Consider the following 21,224-nt stretch of genomic DNA (forward strand, 5'->3'; position numbering starts at 1 on the left):
AATTGCCTCAATGTGTAGCCTTTATTCCTAAAACTACCAGAGAACACATAGAGATCAAAAGATTCAGTTTCCTTTCTTTACTCCTGTTGGCCTAAAGCCTGTCTACAAAAACTGAGTACCTCACAAAAAAGACCAAATAAGTGATACCTAACATATAGCTCCCTACTCCACAACTCATCTTAATTCATTAAGTCCTTACATAAAGACTTAAAACAGTTTCACAGAGCTTTATTTTAATATTTCTAGAATTTATATTAATGGTTGGTAAGTACACAGCAGTCAGTGCCCACAGTATTTCTTACAAGGCTACCCAAGAACACATACAGCACGACTTGCTGTATTTGACAGATTCTACAACCAGAGCAAACAATTTAGCTACAATAGAGACGCTAACATTTACCCACTCTGATATGAAAGACAGCAGCTTGACACATAGCTTCCCCTTTTCTAAAAGTACTTTTCCTAACTCAAGGAAATGAAATCTCAGCTCTGCAGCTTTTATATCAATACATTTATTGATGACTTTATTACATACTTACGGTTTCTGACTTGCAAAATCAGAGCACAATGTAATTTCTGAGCAAAACTTGTACACATTTCAACTGCTTCAAACAACTGCCTAATTATTAGAACAAGGAAAACGCACAGCTGACATTGCAGGATTAAATCTCACCTTCTAATCCTCGCTGCACAGGAGTGCCACTGACACACCAGCGATTGATTCCACTTAAACGGAGTGCCATCTCAGCAGCCTAGAAAAAAAGGCAGAACCAACAGAAAGGAAAAGCAAATAGTAATATTTTCAGACTGTGTTCCCCTATTTCTTTTTGTTCAGAATACATTTTCAGTCTAAAAAAAATTAGCATATCTATAAGCAGCATTGGTACAATGTATTATGAAAACAGGTAAGAAGTTACTGAGCTTTTCTGAAGGTAACCAAAAGCTGATAAAAGCCACGTCCACTTTGAAGAAATCAAGTGCAATCAGATGTTTACAAGAGACAAACAGTTAGCAGAAGCAGTGTACGTAAAAGAAACACTATGACCTATACACCATTATGTAAGCACCATTTTTGTCTTCCCATCTTGAACAAACGCTAGAAAAGGACTATTTAAAATTATCTGCCTCTGCAGACCTAAGAATTTCCAGAGACATCGTAGATTATTTTAGCTTCTAGATCCAAGCTACATATCTAAGCCTCTGAATCACGTTACAGAACAGGCTAGCATTGTTTGAAAATTATCAAACACTATATACAACATGGTGACCTAGTTCTTTGAACTGTCAGTATAGATTAGGCTTTTTTGAGCTGGATATGTTTCACAGTCTGCTAAAATTTCAACAGGAGAAACATTTAATAATGAAAATCTCCAACAGAAAATTCACTTTGAAAGAACAAGATAGAAGGACAAGTGACCCAAGCACAGTAAACGTTAGGAGCTCGGGGAGGCTTATTAAATTACTTAAAATAAACCTGTCAAAACATTTTCATAGAATCATAGAATCGCTCAGGTTGGAAAAGACCTTAAAGATCATCAAGTCCAACCACGACCTAACCATACTACCCTAATTCTAACAGCCCTCTGCTAAATCATGTCCCTGAGCACCACATCCAAACTGTTTTTAAACACATCCAGGGATGGTGACTCAACCACCTCCCTGGGGAGCCTATTCCAATGCTTAACAACCCTTTCTGTACAGAAATGTTTCCTAATATCCAACCTAAGCTTACCCTGGCACAACTTAAGGCCATTTCCCCTCATCCTGTCACCAGTGAGAAGAGACCAACCCCGCTCTCACTGTAAGCACCTTTCAGGTACTGGAAGAAAGCAATAAGGTCTCCCCTCAGCCTCCTTTTCCCCAGACTAAACAGTCCCAGTCCCTTTAGTAACTCCTATTGGACATATTCTCCAAGCCCTTCACAAGCCTTGCTGCCCTTCTTTGGACCTGCTCCAGCACCTCCATGTCCTTTCTGTACTGAGATGACCAAAACTGACCACAGTACTCGAGGTGAGGCCTCACCAAGGCTGAGTACAGGGACAAGATTACTTCCCTAGTTGTGCTCACCACACCATTCCTGATACAAGCCAGGATGCCATTGGCCTTCTTAGCCACCTGGGCACGCTGCTGGCTCATATTCAGCTGACTGTCCATCAGTACACCAAGGTCCCTTTCCGTATGGCAGCTTTCCAGGCACTCCTCCCCAAGCCTGTAGGGTTGCTGTGACCAAAATGCAGGACCCGACACTTGGCCCTATTGAAACTCATACAGTTAACCTTGGCCCACTGATCCAGTCTATCCAGGTCCCTCTGTAGTGCCTTTCTCCCCTCAGGCAGATCAACACTCCCTCCCAGCTTGGCTCAGGTTAAATAACACATGACTGGGAATGTCATATGTCATACCTTTGCAGTAGTACATTCAACCATTTGTGCTTCATCGAGGCAGATCCTCCACCACTCCACTGCTACTAAGGGGCTTGGGATAGCCATGTACCGCTTCTGGTTCCTGAAACGACGCCCATCTTCGCTGTTGCTATGGGGTATGTCCACATAGTTCAGTTCAGTACGGAGGACATCATACGTTGTGATAACCACATCCTGCTCTGCCAGCATGTGTGGCTGCAAAAAGCCATGCTTCTTCACACCTTGGTACACCTACATTGATTTGTATTGCATTGATGCAATAATAGAAGAAAAAAGAATTAAACAATAAAAAAAAGCAAAAGTATCAGTATAGCTTAATACATGTATATTTTCAGAAGTGTTCTTCATAAAATAAGAACTATACTCGTAAAGTAACATAGTGGAGAAACTTTAATAATACAGATAATGAATGCAACACATAGATGCAAATTTTTATGTATAATCATTTACATATGTACAAGACTTCAAACATTGATTTCCTTTTTCTTCTTTGAAGAACAGAAATTTCAGGATTTGCTACAACACTTATTTGTTGCAACAGGATGTTTAATCTTGCCCACAACTGTTATGTTGTAAGAAGCATTCTGTCAGTCAGTGCCACATACTCTCTCCTCTCATTCCCTGCAGCTGGACATTACCTTTCTCCTCTCATTCCCCTTATCATCCACTCCATAAGAATTCCACAAAAGAGAAGGCAAAAACCGTACCATGCAGCAAAATAACAAAGTAGTTAAAAACAAAATGATACTTTGGGTAATCCCTTATCTACAAAAACAATCTTTAAAGAGTCATAAAATGGAAAGAATACCCCAGGAAGAAACAATCCCTGTGCACCGATGGAGTTTATTATAAACCCTTCATAGCGGCACTTGTTCCAGTATCAGTGTTTTTCTCATCTCCCTCATCATTTTAATTCTTTTGGAAACATACAACGGTTTAAAACAACCAAAAAAAAAATTACAAGTTAAATGAAACATTCTACTATGTTTCTCCATGATCTCACTCTGTATCTAAAGAAAACGCACCTAATATTATGTCTCAAGATACAAGAATATCAAAACATGATAATAGGTGGCACAGGAGACAATTCAACCAATAAAACATATTTAGCAGAAACATGTTTTGTCATCTTCAGCATTTTTAGCTGAGAGCAATTACTATCAGAGATACGTAGCGGTGGATTTGTTATGAGGAAGAAAACACACTACTTCTCTTGCTTTCTATTTATCTCAGGAACGTATTGCAAAACAACAGGCATCCATGGCTTACTTCAAAAATGTTAGCAATGAGCACATCTTGCTATTCATGAGTGAGATATTATTAATCCTAATATTAAAATATTTTAAAGATTTTCTTCTCACAGATATAGGGATATCGCCCCCCATCTTCTTAGAAGAAATCTGTAATCCAGTTTCATCTTCAAACAGTGATTACCATTTTGTACTTCTCTCACTCCGAGATTTTATGATTACATAAACACCTCAATCAAGACAGTTTGTTCTCATCTAAAATTGTCTATGAATGCTTGTTTTTATTAAGAATAGCACGCCGCCTCCCTCGTCCTTCAAAGCATAGCAAATCTTTAATACGCTCTTAAGGCAACAAATAGTTAAAAACACAACTGATTTGATCCTATGAATCCTTAATTATTTACCCTCCCTCTTCAGCCCTTGATCTGTCTACTTTCCACTGCTAACTTCAACTGTTTATTCTCACTGTCACACTGCAGTAATCCTCTTGTTCCACATTTCTGCTTATGCCAACAAAGTTTTTGTCAACTGAAGTAAATGCTTACAGAAAATTCTTGTTCAGGTGAACGCACGTGAACAAGGGAGAAAGGCTAAAACCAAGATGCTGAGACACAGCATACTCACAGAAGCAACTGTTAAGAAAAAAACAGCTATCAAAGTCTAATGATTTCTTCTCAGCGTTTGTGAACAGATTTTCTGGAGGTCTGTAACATCACCAAACTTTGGTTGTTTCCACAGCAGCAGGAAAAGACAACCTGCTGCAAAGCAATTCCTAAGGATAAATTGTAATTCCTCATTCTATTATACAAAATCATTACAATTTCACATAGGTCATAAGCAGTACAAAACCTGTTAAGATGGGAAAGTGGTTCTTCAACACTGCCTGCGCTCTTTTCATGCCAACTTCACAGAAAAAAAATAAATGGAAATGGCACCGAAAGCCAGCGTGGATGGCTTACAGTTGGCAGTTAAAAGTAAGTGTAAGCTGCGTCTTAGAATGCAAGATGTCACTACTTTAAAGAGCTGACATGCAGTATTTATATACATATAAGAAGTGGTTTTACTGCTATTATTCTGACAGCTTTCAAAGCCAGTATAAAACTTGGACTGGGTCCCAGGGAAGCTGTGCAGGTTATGCATTTGTTAGCTATGGCACCAAAGCTAGCTGTCTAAGCTAGTTATACACTACTCACACAAACAACCTACTGGTGGCCTGGATTTCAGCTGTGCTTTGGATATCCATGCAGATATCAGATGCAATCCTGGACGCAAAGATTCCTCTCTTTATCAACTTACAACTACTGCCCTTTTATTCAAAAATAAGGGACCTGTGGTTCTCTGAGTGCTTCACCATTACAAACGTTCTAGCTTTTTATAAATATGATGGACAAGACTTGACTACATAATTAACCATCTAGTAGTTTGCATTGGAAGGGACTTTCAAGATCATCAGTTCAGTTGTTTGCCTGATCTAGAAATAAATTAATTTTGGTAAAAGATTATGCCTACTCTTGAATACTGCGATAAGTATATTTTAAAAAGTACACTCTTTACGTACTGAAACGTCTATTTTTTTTAACCTGGAACTAAATGAGAAGCAACTGTCAGGGAGCTATGGGCATAACTATACAGTTGACTGCTGCAACACTTCTCTAGTCAGGTCTCTCTAAGTCCCTTGGTAACCTTCAGGAAAAAAAGACATAACCATTTTCCTTCTTAGAAATCACACTGTTCCTACTACATGAAATTTGCTTCTATAAGATAAAGACATCTAGTCCATTGTATGGTCTCCCAATGATCAACTAGTAAGAAAAAAATAGAAGAACTACATGCAGACAGTTTGTTCTGGAAATAAATACACCATGTGGTGCCAAAACAGAAGTGCTGGTCTAATAGAAAGAAATACAGAATTCTAGGAAAGAAGATAAAGACACCTCTAAACTTTACATAATATAGATACAGATAGGAAACTCTGAGCCTTGATAAAAACCCACCAGAATATGAAAGTATCTCATCTTACCAGAACTCGAAGAGATGATGACCTCACATGCCTGTTGATTTCATCTACCCACTGATGACAAATTGAACTTGGAGAAATGATCAGAGTTGCTCCTGTGGAAACTGGTTTCATTGCTACAAGGCAGTGGGGACAGTAGAAGGGCTTGATTTTCAAGTTCTCCTCTTTATAATTTACACATTCTGCATGCTGCCATAAATGGCATTTCAGGCACTGCACACGAGCTTTATAGTCAACCAATCCAAGCTCACCACAGATGCATTCAAAACGATATTCGGAGGTATTAAATGGAAATACAGAGCTGGTCCGTTGTACGCTACCGCTAGCATGTTCTTGTGAATGTGAAGACCTTGGCATTTCCTGCTGGACATCAGTTGTACTTTTAGAAACATCAAAATCAGAATGACTGCTAATGTCACCAGAAATGAGGGGCTTGCCATGCAAGTCTGGAGATTTTGAGACCGCAGCTTTCTGAATGTTATTCTCTTCCATAGAGTTCTCATTATCTGTTTCAGATTTCCTGTCATTTTTGATAGTTGCACAATAATCATGTTCTTCTGTGGCAATACTTGTTCGTAAAGGGATTTTAAGGACATCTGTGGAAGTGACATCACTATCTTTTGATTCATTGGTTTGAGTATTAGCATCAGACAACTGCTTCTTCTGAATCCTTTCTGAAGTCTTTGCTGCCTACAAAGTAAAATTAACCAACGTTGTCAGACTTCCTCCTCTTTTTAAAAGAAGGAAAAAGAATCAAGACATTGATTTTAAACTTTTATATCACTAAACCCTGAAACCAGAGATTTAATGCTTACCAGAGTTTACCACACAACTTCATGATAAAAACCAACAAACCTGCCTGCTTCTACAACAGTATTTCAAAAGCATTATTACAGATGTAGTTAAATGTTTTTATGCCTTCTTACAATCTCTACTTCTTTGCAGAATTTCAAAGCAAATGATGAAGGTTTTGTTTTTTACAAATAAGCTAGCATCGCAGAACCTGCACACACAGGAAACACAACTGATAGTAGTACACAAGCAGTCGAAAGATCTGTCTTCACAACATTCTTTGAAGTAGCTATTGAAGCAAGTTGTACCTGTTCTTTGGTTCTCTCTCGTCTCTTCTGTTCCTTGTAATTCTTTCCCAGCTTGAAAGACCCAGCCAGACCATGTCCTTTCACTTGCTCTACTACTTGTTCCGCTATTAGTTTCTCCAGCGTTCTTTTGAGAAGCCGTCTATTTCTCTGTATGTCATACCTATATACAGCACTGATATACTTAAATATTGCAAAAATGGATGCTCCTTTCTTCACATTCATTTCCTTTACAGCTGCTAACACCATCACTCTTAAGCCTGTATGTAAAATCAAAGCAAAAAAAACACTACAGCTCAGAGAAAATCAGAATGACCTTGGAGAATGAATATTAAATGAACTCTAAACACTGTCTGTGCTTATTGAAAGACAAACCAAAAAAGTGTACAGGTAGCAGTTTTGATTATGTGCTTTACTTGAGGTAACATTACAAATCACTGTTTTTCAGATGAGGCATATGCATTCCAAGACAATACTGAGTAACAGTAAAAGTCAGTCCCTTCTAATTTTCCTACTGAAGTTTATTAATACAATGTATTTCGGTTTAATGTATAAACTCTTAAAAAATGACCTCAAGGTACATGCAGTTCTGCAGCACAAACATCTGAGTTGGTAACTTCGCTTTTAAATGCAGATCACCTGTTTGTAGTACACAATCTTACACCACAGTGCTTTGCAAAAGAATCACTGCATTCTGTAGAAGCAAAGAGTGCCCCTGAACTCAAAGTCAATGGCCAAGAATTATGCCAAGAGCAAAATGTATTAAGTCATCAGAAATACTTACTGGGATATTGTATTTTTTCCTTCAATTTAAGTTCCATTTCCCTTGTTTTTTTCTTTTTACTTCCTTGTGAAGGTTGAGGTGGAACAAAGAAGTTCACAAGCTCACCCTAATGCAGACAACATTAAACAGTGTTATTGGCTCATGCCTTTTCACAGTAATTCCAAACTCAATTTATCCTTTTACATTTGAAAAAAAGCTTGAGCCACTATAAAAGTGTGCACTCTTATGATTTGCACTTGCTAATTTGCTCAGCTCATTTTAAGTATCCAGAATGATATCCTACTCCGTTCAGCTTCTTGGTAAATTGCATTCAGCATTCTACATTGGTAACTGAAATGGAAGGGACACCCAGCAAGCCTCTTGAGTTCTCCCCTACTTCAGAATTGAGCAGCAACAATCTACAGCTGTAATTGATCAAAGTTACTGATGAGGAAGCACAGGGAAAGAGTAAAGTATATATTTTATACATAGCTAGAAAGAGAGAGAGGGTGATAAAGCAATACAGGTTGAAAAGCCTAAGTTACTCAAATAATGAACAAGTTTATCTTTTTAGCTTTTGCCCTAAATAACATTTAATCTGTTATTAGTGATTCAGGACTAGTGATTTAATTTGATGTATACTCAAGAATCTGGATATAAAAAAAACTCAAAACAAGAATAAATCATCTGGTGCCAATATTTCTACAGTTAGTTGTTATACAGATGTATTCTCTGACACTTCATTCACGTCAAACAACTCTGTTGATAAACAAACAAAATATTAGCTAAGATGTCTGTCTCAACAGTTTCACAAGTCCAGCTCTCCAAAAGCTGTGGTGACTAGCTAGCATTGCCAGCACATATCCAGACATTCTAGTGCTAATACTGCTCTCTTCAAAGCCGCCAATGCTGGCCTTCTGATGCATTTGAGAAAAAAAACATAGAATCATCATAGAATCACAGAACGGCTTGGGTTGGAAGGGATTTCAAGGATCATCAAGCTCCAACCTCCCTGCTGCAGACAGGGCCACCAATCTCCATATCTAATACTAGACCAGGCTGCCCAGGGTCCCATCCAACCTGGCCTTGAAAACCTCCAAGGACGGGGCATCCACAGCCTCTCTGGGCGGCCTGTTCCAGCACCTCACCACTCTCTTGGTAAAGAGCTTCCCGCTGACATCCAACCTAAATCTTCCCTCCTTTAACTTCAAACCATTTCCCCTTGTCCTGTCATTATCTACCCTTTCAAACAGTTTACTCCCTTCCTGTATATAGACTCCCCTTAGGTACTGGAATGCTGCAATGAGGTCACCCCGCAACCTTCTCTTCTCCAGGCTGAAGAATCATAGAACCATAGAATCGCTAAGGTTGGAAAAGACCCACAGGATCATCCAGTCCAACCATTTGCCATTCACCTATGGTTCCCACTAAACCATGTCCCTCAACACAACATCCAAACGCTCTTTGAACACCACCAGGGTCGGTGACTCCACCACCTCTCTGGGCAGCCCATTCCAGTGCCTGAGCACCCTTTCAGAGAAGTAGTATTTCCTAACATCCAGCCTGAATCTTCCCTGGCGCAGCTTGAAGCCATTCCCAGCTTCCTCAGCCTGTCTTTGTAGGGGAGATGCTCCAATCCTCTAATCTTCATTGCCCTTCTCTGGACCTTCTTACTCTGAGAATAAAGTCTTCAACTCATAAAATTGTAAGCAAACAGGAAATTATGAAATGATGTGCAACAAAACACGCTGCCATGAATTCAAAATGGGGGATCCCACAGAAGAGATGAGAGTATACAAAAGGATAAAGGCTCTCTTCTTACAGAAAAAAACTATAAATTTTTTATTTTTGTGAAATATCAATTTCACAGGATGCAGGACAACAGAAATGAAAAGACAAAAACCTGTTGCTAAATAAACCCATTTATTATCTAAGATTGAAAGGAAGCAGAAATCTTAAATCAGACTTTAAATCATCCTTATTTCTGCACAAAAGCTGCGTCCAACAGATGTTTAATACTCACTAACAGAATGAATGGAAGGGGAGGGATTTTCAACATAGTAGACTAAGTTGCATATTTATATGCCCCTGGGCTGCACATAAGCTACTAACAACTGCTGGCTAGTCCCCTTCAACAATGGGAACTGCTACTCATGCAAACCACACCAATATTTGTGTCACTAAGCATTATAGAGTTAAAATATCCACTGTACTTGAATGCAGTTTTCATTTTGGGCTTAAATAAAGCAGAAAACAGTGAACTCAAGGCATAAAAAAGCATTTCACTAATTCTGAAAAGTATTATATTCGTATTAAATGCTCCCACAGTTTTCTCACCTCAGGTAATGTCAGATCATCTTGTTTAATGTCTTCTCGGGTGTGAGTCAGAATAAGAGCCAGCACTTCTACTGTTTTTCCAAGACCCATCTCATCTGCCAAAATACCTCCAGGCCACTGAGGTCCAGCAAATGGATATTCACGGATAACACTGAAATTCAAGTATGTTCCCAAGTGAAAATCAGCAACTTTCACTTGTGACAGAAGCATGTTTTGAGACAAACACACAGTACAGCTTCAGTAAAGCAAAGTTACTAATAAACAGTAATTTACTAATAAATGATAAATGATAACACACCTTGAAAAGCTGAGCTGATAAGAGCTAGCAAGATTTTTGGGTATTCAAACATGATAGAGAAGTATGTGTATGCCAGGCATTTTTTATTTTTCCCTCCAAACAGACCTTATCTTCCTAATCTTAGTATATTATAAATATATATACACATTGAGACTAATGCTATATTTATTAAAAAACTGAAAATTATTTATTTACTATAACAGCAAAAAAGCAAACTAGCAAGACTGTTATGGTTTGATGATTTTTGGTTATCGGTATTCCATATCGTAACATCATGTAGTGTACTGGGAGTTAAAGAGTTAATTCTCCAGATCCAGGCACCCGTCTGGAAGAGAAGGACTACATACCCCAGGGGGCTTTGCATTCAGAGAGGAGACATAACCTCCTGCAAGGTCATGAGACCTTCCCTTGTTGGCTCTCCTCCCTGCTGCTCAGCCTGACTGCACATCTCATCTCAGCATTTCAGACACTCTTTCTCTCATTATATTTGATTTATTAGCTTCAATTCTAATAATATTGTATTACAGTGTGTTATCTTGCATTCCAAGACCGTATTTAGTAAATTAGTTTGTTTCTCCTCAGATCACTGCTGTTTTTAATTATTTTGGGGTCCCCCATTTCCCCCTTCCAGAGGTGCAGATCTGTGGATCCCTCCACCCCACTAGACACAGAACTGGGCTGAACCAGCCCGTGAACCATTGACACAAGACTCTTTTCCAACCAAAGTAAAACAGAGCTAATATGTAGGTTGCTCCAAAGGTAACGACTCCTATTTGTTTCCTTGGAAAATGTAACATATACAAAGAACACAGTTACACTATTTGATAGAGGAAATTTTCAGCCATAAACACTTTTTTGGCACAGTCACCACCATTAGCTCTGCATTTCACCAGCCATGAAAAAGAACCTGCATGCAGCACATGTAAAAATCTGCACTAGTGAACCCACTGCCTTATTGTGCTGACGTACACTGTTTGGTCTCCTTCAGTATTCAGTAAGCATCAATGAATGTCAATGGGTGCAAGTTTTTCTGCATGGAGGAATTCAGTTCCACACCTTTGCTTCATCCATGCATCTGTGTCAGACACCCTTTTGGTCAGACTGCCCATCTGCTGCCATCTATCACACGGCAACAAAATTTAACTGATTACAGATGGGAAGGTTCAACCTCTACAGCCACATAATGGGCCAACATAAAATAGGAGGTATTACTTTCAGAGCAGCCATCATAAACGCAACATCCAGCATTAATAGAAAACACTATACTGCCTCCTTCCTTTAGCTTTTAAAAACATTGGAAGTGAAGGCTGAAGACTCTAGCATTCTTTTCAAATTAGAGCACTCATCTTGTAAACATACATCTCTACTGAAATTAATACAAGCAGCTTTAAGAATTATGTCCTCCAGATTTACTTATTTAGTCATGTGTTATATAAGATAGTTTGCCTTTAAAATATATATATATACACACACAAACATACACAACTATCTGTATAGATATAGATATATAAAAATAAAATGTTTGAGGTGTTCTCAGAAATAGATAAGCACAAAAACATACCAGCCAGTAAAGGGATTATAGTAGATTTTCACTCCATCCAGAGTAATGACCTCCCGCCATAAGAAATGCAGTGCATTTTCTATAGAGAAAGAGGTCATGTTACTATTACAAAGGTTTCTCCACAAACAGTGCACTAATTAGAACTGCTTAGCCATACAGTGACACTTAAAACACAAAAGGCAGACATCTACCTTCACCATGCTTGATAAGCAACAAGATCAATCACCTGCAGTTCAAAGCAGGTTTATTTTCTCATTTACTGGACTACCCAACAGCTTTTATGAAAACGGTAATAAAACAATTAATGGAATTTCTAATGAAACAGCAAGAAGACATTACACTAACAATGCAATGCCATTTTCCTTGATTATACAAGTTTTCCAGACCCATATACTTGCCACCACCTGGAGTGTTTGTGAAGTTCTCTCGGTGAAGCATCCAATTCACAGCTTCACTTTGGTATGGCCTTAGAATGGGAATTAAGGCAGGATGCTGCACATCCTCTCTCAGTAGTTGGACATCCTGCTGATGGGTATGCCTTACAAAGTCATAAAGTTCTTCAATATTTTGCCGCTCTAGCTCCATGTCAGATTCTTCCTCATCTTCCTCCAGCACATCTGCATACACAAGAGATGCGCCATTATTCACTTTTGGTCAATATTTCAGTAAGTTTTGCTGCAATTTATTTAGATAAGACATGAAAGCAAAACCTCAAAACCTCTTTTAAACGTAAGTCATGATTGCACCTGACTCAGATACCAGCAGTTTCCTAAAAGCCAATGTTAATGCACTATGGCTATTACAGAGATGTACATAACTGGCAAAGCTCTTCCCTTAAGCATTGGAATAGGCTCCCCAGGAGGTGGTTGAGTCACCATCCCTGGATGTGTTTAAAAACCATTTGGATGTGGTGCTCAGGGACACGATTCAGTGGAGAGCTGTCAGAGTTAGGTCACAGTTGGACTTAATGATCTTTAAGGTCTTTTCCAACCTGAGCAATTCTATGATTCTATTCTATTCTATTCTTAGAATTCAGGGATAGCATGACCAGGTTTAATTTGATAATCACCTTCTCCTAAACATTTGCACTTCATACAGGATCACAAATTACTCACATTTAATGGATTGGTCTTCTTAGAGAAAGGCGGGGGGAGGGGAATAACTCTGGGCAAAAGATTTGTACATTTTTCAAGAAATCAGTCCTTTCTCGATAAAAGAACATATTTAAAACATCAAGAAAAATCTACTCAATCAGCTTAAGTGCTATTTTTAAATTACTTATCTGGTAAAAAAAATGGCAAACTTGCATCACTGTAAGAAATCCAACAAACCATACTTCAGAAATTATAACCTAACAACAAGAGATGTACATTTAGGAGACTTAGAAAGGTCTCGTATTTCAAACAAAATTTGCATGTATGGGCATATGCAGAACTTCAGCACCGTAGAACAAATACTCATGAAAAAACTCAAGGGTCAAAATTTTAGGAAACTGAAGAAAGATCAAGCAACAAACGACGTAGAGGACAAGTTTCAACAGGTCTCAAATAAAAGAAATGGTACCAGTAAAACAGTTTTTAGTACTTACCTAGGAACACCTGTACAACTCTACAGTTCAAGGAAAGATACAAAGCCTAGCTAGAACTGGAGAGAAACCCACTGTGTAACATGCTTCTCAGAAAACTGAAATTAAACCATCTACAAGGACATGAACAAGATGGGTACACTAAGGAAAATAAATACGTAACAAAAAAAAACGTAGGGATAGGGGCAGACATCTCCTCCATTTGTTTGTAAATCCATAATGCAATTTTCATTATAATGACTTTACAATACAACTCCAACAAAAATTTTGTCACCACAGTTGTGTGTTGGGCACTGACCTAGGACCAAATGCTTAATGAATTTAATTCCTCTTTTTAAATAGTTCCTATGTAATAGGATGAGTCACCCTACATCTAGTCAAACAATTCACAAGAACTAGTGAAAGTTGCATTTACTCCCCAGTCAGTAAGGTCTCAAGCTTCTATATGCCTCAGTACCCTATCTGCAGAGAAGAAATGTATAACCTGACCTTAAGTTAATTAATATATGATTAATGATCAGATACTAATACAGGGAGACTAACAGTTAATAATATTACCTAAAAATACAGCTGCTCTAGAGGGCAGGAATAACTTAAAAATGCCCCTTACATTTAAAATTATTAAAGTGACATTTTTACAATTATTCATCAACATTCAATCAAATCACATTACCTGGAATTATAAAACTATAGAACTTTTCCATGAGTTTTTGAACTAGTTGATTAGCTTTTTTGGGTCTTCCACCTCCGTCACTGAGAAACTCGGGTTTACTGAGCCCTGCTTCCAGAAGGTAGATTCCAACCTGAGAAATGTTTATAAAATTAATCATTTAATAAATTTTCAAAACACTAAGAATATTATAAACAGAAGAACATGAAAATAATAGTGCTAACCTTAACTACCAATTTTTCAAAATTAGCAGACGCAAACAGGTATGATGAACCTACCAAAACAGCCATATGAAAGATACAAAATGTCATAGCCAAAAGTTCCCTTGAGTCCTTTGAGTAACACATTAGTAGCAGTGCAACAGTAAAAGGTAATTTTAGGAAAAAAAACACAACAAAAACAAACCCACATGTGAAAAATAGTTGCATAAGCATGTAGAAACTATATATGTCATCACATTATAAAAATATAATAGCTGCCAGACTTGTTAGTGGTTTTACTTTTATATATATTTTTTTATAGTTCCAACCAAAAAATAAAAGGAAAACAATACAAATAAATATAAGAATCAATACCTTTAGAGCTTGACCCTCTCCAGGTCTTTGATAAAGTCCAATTATCTTTTTATTCTGCAACCACCTCAAGCCTTCCAACATTTCCCCACCTATAGTTGGTTCCACCAAAATAATTTGCCCATAAGCACCCAGGCATTCTTTTGTTCCATTACTGTACTCTTCTTCACTTCTTTTATGGACACAGACCAGCAGGTGATTGTCAGAGTCTCCTCTCATTAACGTAAAGCCCCTTTCATGGAATTCCTCACTTACAGTTTGTTCAGAAGGAAGATAAAAAGCAAGTTCTCCCAGTAAAACTTTCCAGGACCCATCTGCACAGTACGGCAAGACTACAATATTTAGCTGTACTGACACAGAGGTTGAGGTGGAATTAGAGTCTTCACCATCATTAGCTGTCAAAAACTTCCCAGATTTGGGAAAGTTGTCATCTTTTTGAATGAGATCTTCATCAATGCTATCATCATTTGTAACAAAGAAGGATGCAGAGGAAGTGCTAGGACCTGGAACATCATCCTCAGCAGTCAATTCATCATCTAATGTTAACAACTCATTTCTCCGGTCCTCATGCATATTCCAACAGAGCAGTTTCTTCTCCGCCTCATCTATTTTCGATGGAGGCGCACGCTTTCGACGACTACTCATTTTGTCGTTTTTCTCAACGGTATTTTCAGTCTCTGTGAGAGGAATTAATATTAGTCAGTGATAAGTACTGCAAAATCAAATGTCCACACTGAAATTTCACTGTGCAGGAGCTGCTGAACTCTTCAGTAGGCTGTTTTACAGAGCATCTCCTGCTCCTGTGCAAAAAAGCTGGACACAAAGCACTTTCTTTGTGCTCCGTTTTATTCTGCCAGACATTTACAGAGCAACATCAACAAGAATGCTGCATTTCAAAGCTGTTACTCAGAATCTTGTGGGACAGATATAAAAACAGAAGCACTGGAATCTCTCAATGGTAGGGGTGGTAGGATACAGTAAAAGAAACACTACAAACAAACATGCAGGATGAACAGGAGATTTGGAGGCAGGAGTGGGGAGAAGACACACATTTCTCCTTTTCCTTCAAAAATTACATGGGAATTATACTTTAAGCAAACTCAGTAGAGGGTTTTGTCTCCAGCCTGTAGTCTAGAGCCTAAACTCTCAAATTCTGTCCTTAGAAGTCCTTAATGGCCTTCCTAAAAGTATCAAAGACTTGATCTTCCCAAGAACCTGTACATCCTGAGACCTGATATACAAATTGCTTGCAGCACAGCTCTTACTTACTCCACATGCATTTCAGTGGGACCAATCAGCAAAGTAAACACTCCTTCTTACTGATTCTGACTAACCACAAAGCTACATGCAGGTACTCCTCCAACTCTTCCTTTTATTGATAAAATACTAGAAAATAAAAGATGTATGCTAAACACAAAGTGTTTACATCGACCAAAAAGTATTTATGCACACAGGAAGCAAATTAAGGAATATTAGACCTATCTGGGAAGTAACTACATATACAGGACTACATGGTCACGGTTAAATACAGACATAAGGAGTCATTTCTTTTTAAAATACTACTTTCAGACAGTTGTAGTGGTTTTTCTGAGGAGCTTGAACACAGTAGTAGATTTCCTACCTCACATTACAGGACTTTCTTCAATAGTAAAGACAGAAAAATACTTAGATATCCGTGTCAACTCAGCTTCTGCATATGACTGTTAATGAAACAGGGACACAACTGCTAACGAAGTGCTGGAAGATGAGGATCTAACCTACTAACTCTAGTATTCCATATGCTAACACTACAGGGTAATTCCAAGAAAAACAAACAAACCACCTGACTTTTCACAAGCCTATAAAAACCAAACATCTTTCGTTTGAAATGAAGGATTTCCTTACAAACTACTTCAGCAACTGCTGCGTTTGAATTTCAAACATAGCAGAATTAGGGATACAAAACACCTCAGTTTTTCCAACATAGCACTCAGGCACGACGGGAGAGTAGCTGACACTTAAAAAATCAAATCCCAAGAGGTAGCGTATATCATAACCGAGGCAGGAAGATTCCAGCCATCGGTGCGGCTCCTTCACGTTCCACACGGATATTCCCCAGCTGGCTCCAACCCCTCCACCCCTCACTTCAGAGCCCAGCAGGCAGAAGGCCCACTCCCCAGAGGCCGCCAGGAGGGCCCCGTAGGACGGCCGCCCCGCCAGGCGCTACGAGAAGCCAGGCGGACTTTTCCCACAGCCGGGACTCGGGAGGGCCCCCGGAGCAGAGCCAACAGCCAACGCACCGCAAGGCGAGGCGGCGTTCCGCCCTCGCGCGCAGCTCCTTCCCCCCTCAGAGCAGGGCCGTGCCACCAACGTCCACCAGAGGAAGACCAGGGAGAGGAGGGGAGGGGCGACTCAGCCGACTGCGAAGTAGGAACGACCCCGAACGGGGGGAGGCGGGCACAGGGATGCGCGCGCACCCGCCCCGGCCTGCTGGGCAACCAATGGAATCCACGGTAGGTGACAGCTCGTCCCGCCTCGCCACGAACGTAGCAGGAAGCATGACGGCGACGAGGCTGCGCAAGCGCAGTCAGCCCCCGCGGGGTAAGGGGGCGGGGAGTTTGTTGTTTGCCCACAGAGGGGCGGAGCGGGAAGGCGGCTGCGGCATCGGGGGCGGAGTGCGCAGGCGTGTGGGGAGGGCGCGTTGGTCGTGGTGGAAGGGGTGGTCTGAGGCAGTCCAGTTAAGTCGTGCAGTAGAAGTTACTTGAAGTGTGTGCTTTTGGGCGGTTAGCTCTGTAGAAGAGCAGAAACAGTCCAATGGATTTCTAACTGCAAATATTATTTCAGTAAAAACTAGGAACGCGCTTATCTTCTTGTGAAATAAGCAGATCCACACACGTGCTTGTAAGAGCTGTAAATAAAGACATTGGAAAGCCATTTAAAATGAGAACTTTTTCCTTATAGCAGCTGCTTAGCCCATGTGTTAGTCTCTACAAATAAAGCCTACGGCATTGTTTTTCTGGCTGATTCTCCCCTGTTCCCAGCTGTGGAGATCCTGTGGTCACAGGAGAGATGCCCAGCACTGGGTAGGCAGCACAGAAGGAGCATTTGGGATGCTCCCACCTATCTGGCAGCAGGTTGACTGCTTTATTCCCCAGTGCATGGGTTGCCGTGTGGCCTCTTGGTGGTCCTGCATGAAAATTAGCTTCAAAATCATCACCTAATCACATTTTACAACTGTAAATTTACGGTGAAACAGACAACTACTTCATACTCCCCATTATACATCTGTAACCAGGGTAAGATAGCATGAGAGATGAAGAGGAAATAACCTGCTGGGGATGTTCCTTCTAACAGCTGTAAATGGAGGTGTCAGGGCTGCCTGTGGTTCCATCAGGGCAGGGTCTGCAGCCCACCTTGTCCCCCCCACCCACCAGGAGTATAGCACAAGGGGCACCAGGCACCTCCGTGGGGCTGGGATGGGCTGAGGCCAGGCCAAGGGCTTGCGGTGAGGCAGGGCTGTGGGCAGCTGGAGCCCAGCCTTGCTATCACCTTGCTGGAACAGGTGCTGGTGGCCCCAGGCTGATGTGGGGGTCCTGTTAGTCTGAAAGCTGAAAGTTTGCAGTGAATATTTTTATCTTCTGAAGGAGCTGTAAACTTTTGGCACAGGCTTCTCTTCTGCATCCAGTAGGTGATGAATCATCCAGAGAAATTTTCCCAGTCTCCTTCAGACTGAAAAACCAATTAGAGATGTAATATTTTAGCAGTATCCATCTTACCTAGCCCTTACTGTAGCTCTCCCAGGACATGATGACCATCAGAACTTAAAACCCTTCTCACTAAAAGTGCAAAGAAAGCTTTTTTCACTTGGACTTCTCTGATAGAAATATGTGGCAGCACCAACAATTACAGACAGAAATGCCTAAACCAAAAGATCACACCAGATTCTCTGTAGGAATTTTCTGTAGGAAAAAAATGAGAAAATAAACCACACACAAAAATCACAGATTGCAGTCAAGTCACTCACCCATTATTAGAAACTCTTCAAACAGCATACACTTAAAGAATTCACGTAGAAATAGCAGGCAACAATCTGTGCTTCAGCAGTCTTTGTTCACGAGCTAACAGCTGTGAATCTCTTAGTTCTCATCTTTTAATTAACTGTTGTATTTCTCTATTGTGCATTTCTTCTCCAGGCTTTGTATTTGCGCTTTGGTTTGCTGGGCATTTTTTTTTTTATTGTTGTTGTTGTTGTTGTTGTTAATGATTGTGTTTTTTAAAGACTATAAATAAAAAGCACTTGTGAAAGTGAACTTCATTTATCATCTTATCTGGATGTCATCATAAAATTAGTAAGCAAGAGAGGAACCTTTCTGCTTTCAAAAGAGGGAAAAATACAATGGCACCAAGAGAATGCCTGTTATGCATTGTGATTTCTGCCCAAGTCTCTGCTTTTCTCTCACTCCTATTCTGTAGGAAATATCTTCATTCTCAGGATAAACAAGCTCTATTTTGAAATAAGGGTCAAGAGCGAGTGGAAGAATGCCCATTAGTATTCAGCAGCTAATAACTAAGGATTCTAGTGATTAGTACCTAGTAATTTCCCTCCTGTTCTAAAGAACATGAATGCATTAAAGAAGATAATTGCCATTTAATTTAATGAAATAGAAAGGAACAGTATAAAGAGAGGAAAACGTGACATAAAAGAAGACTGTGGGTTTTTTTGACCACACTTGAGAACACAGCCTTTCTTCTTTGTGGATACAAATTCCACTTTGCTCTCAATAGCGACTCTTAAATCCCAGAAAGAGTAAGCAAATAAAAGCAGCAGACATGCAACTTTGCAAGAACTTTCTTTTTTGAGGGTGGATAGAGAAGAGAGAACAACATGGTAGTCAACATAAAATATTTCAGTTCTTTCCACTGATCTTTTAATTGAAAAGGCAAGCAGAAGTTTTCTAAAAGAAATCTAGATTGTACTTTTCTCCAAATTGGCTGTGGCAGCAGGAAATGTGAATGGTTGCAGTATGAAAATAAAATGGAGGGCAGATGTACTGTGTTCCTTGTGCAGCGATGACTGTATATTATGCTGGAGAGCTAACTGAGCCTCTGTGTGCCTCAGCGAATTAGGTAAAGGAACACTCACTGTGTTAATTGGTTACTTAAATAATAAGAGAAATCTTTTGAGTTCTGTAGATGAAATCACCATATAGAGGAAGTGAAAAAAAAATGAACCACAGCAGAAGCATAGTCTATAGTCTATAAAGGCTTCAGTCTATTCCAGATCAGTAAACTAACAGTCAAGATTCTGTACCCTGGTAGGAAATTGTTTGTAGGTTCAGTTCTACCCACCTTCTGTGGTGTTTGGTATTTCAAAGTAATTTAGCTATCATAGTGGGGTTTTCTAAGTGTTTATCGTAGAATTGCTGCCATTCACATCTATAATACTGCTTCAGGGAGGAGTGAAAGATTTAAATATTTTTCAGGGCTCTGCAAAGAATGCAGTATTTTTGTTTGCCAAAAGCAATCACATAAGCCAGTAGGCTAACTCCCCAGCATGCACAAAGCAATACCACATAGCCATGGAATTACAAACCTCTCATTTTTCACTTCATCTTCAGAGCTTCACTTCTGTTTCCTCAAAAGAAAAAAGTTTAATATATCACTCATGTCCTTCTACCTCTTAACAAAGCATCTCCTGGAGGAGCCCATCTACACCCCACAGGATAACGCTCTTTGGGCCATCTGTCTCAGCTCACGTGTACACACAGTTCTCGCACACCCTTGTCCATCTGCCGCACAGCTGAGCTGCGTGCTGGTTTTGTGGAAAGCAGGTGACGCACCTGACCTCAGGACTGACAGTAGCAGCTGATCAGTCGCTGATGGGAGTTAAGCCCATCTCCCTTCTTCCAAGAGAAGAGGACGGTTAAAAAGACTATCTAAATATAGAGCAGGAGAAAAAAAAAAATAACCATGTCATTGCATCTAGGACATTGCTGGAGTTACAATCTAGGATTTAGAATCCAGTTCTTGAAGTTATTTAAATATATACATAATAAGGTTATTTCACTGCTTTAATATTGCTCTTAGGAGACTTGCTTTTTTTGTTGTTGTTTTGTTTTACATAATAAAAATTGCATAAATGAAAAGTTTGCAGTTCCTGAGATAAAGCAACCCCTCCAATAGGACAGAAATTGAATAAGTAAAATATTTATTATAAAATCATTAAAGGCATTCGGAAATTCAGACTCAAAATATAGACATTTATGAAATGATTAATGACAGTGGGTTAGAGAAGAGCTGAAGGACACTCATGGCACGTATTTCAGATATGATGTACATTTTCTTTATGTTTGTTTTTTTTGGCTGAGAAAAATCTTCATTTTCACACTCTAGCAAGAGAGGATTTGAATTCACAGCTGACTCTAATATGGAGATTAAGCCAATCAAAACTCTCATTTATGCAGAATTCTTCTGTGGGGTCTGCACTGTGGGTTAAAAGACAATTCAAAGTGAAATTGAAAGAAAAATGTGCAGTCTTCAGGGACAAATTTCCTTTAACCATTTCCCTTTTTAAAGAAATGAAAAGCAGTCTTTGCATCTTCTGTCAAAGAAAATATGAATTTCACCAGTGATCAGGATGTTATTTCCTTGATTTATAAACTGAGAGTTACA

At 39.4% G+C, this 21,224-nt stretch overlaps 1 protein-coding gene across 4 annotated transcripts in view; it reads right to left on the minus strand.

Moving 5' to 3' along the window:
- The window catches only part of SHPRH (SNF2 histone linker PHD RING helicase), a 48,983-nt gene extending 31,990 nt beyond the window's left edge, over window positions 1-16,993 (minus strand). For 2 of the 4 annotated variants that reach the window (XR_005858712.2, XM_040698169.2), the window contains exons 1-11: window positions 16,853-16,993; window positions 14,577-15,250; window positions 14,005-14,134; window positions 12,145-12,363; window positions 11,747-11,825; window positions 9,888-10,038; window positions 7,572-7,677; window positions 6,791-7,047; window positions 5,694-6,380; window positions 2,403-2,654; window positions 674-752 (exon numbers count right to left, since the gene is read on the minus strand). Coding sequence is in view for 3 of the 4 variants with exons in the window: in XM_040698169.2 (XP_040554103.1) it covers window positions 674-752; window positions 2,403-2,654; window positions 5,694-6,380; window positions 6,791-7,047; window positions 7,572-7,677; window positions 9,888-10,038; window positions 11,747-11,825; window positions 12,145-12,363; window positions 14,005-14,134; window positions 14,577-15,218 (2,602 nt within the window). In the remaining variant the exon portion in view is untranslated. The remainder of the gene's footprint in view (window positions 1-673; window positions 753-2,402; window positions 2,655-5,693; window positions 6,381-6,790; window positions 7,048-7,571; window positions 7,678-9,887; window positions 10,039-11,746; window positions 11,826-12,144; window positions 12,364-14,004; window positions 14,135-14,576; window positions 15,251-16,852) is intronic. The other 2 variants (XM_004935584.5, XM_004935583.5) reach the window with 2 other exon arrangements.
- Between the last annotated feature and the right edge of the window lie 4,231 nt (window positions 16,994-21,224).

This window comes from Gallus gallus, chromosome 3 (assembly GCF_016699485.2).
Source record: "Gallus gallus isolate bGalGal1 chromosome 3, bGalGal1.mat.broiler.GRCg7b, whole genome shotgun sequence".
Classification (NCBI taxonomy): domain Eukaryota; kingdom Metazoa; phylum Chordata; class Aves; order Galliformes; family Phasianidae; genus Gallus; species Gallus gallus.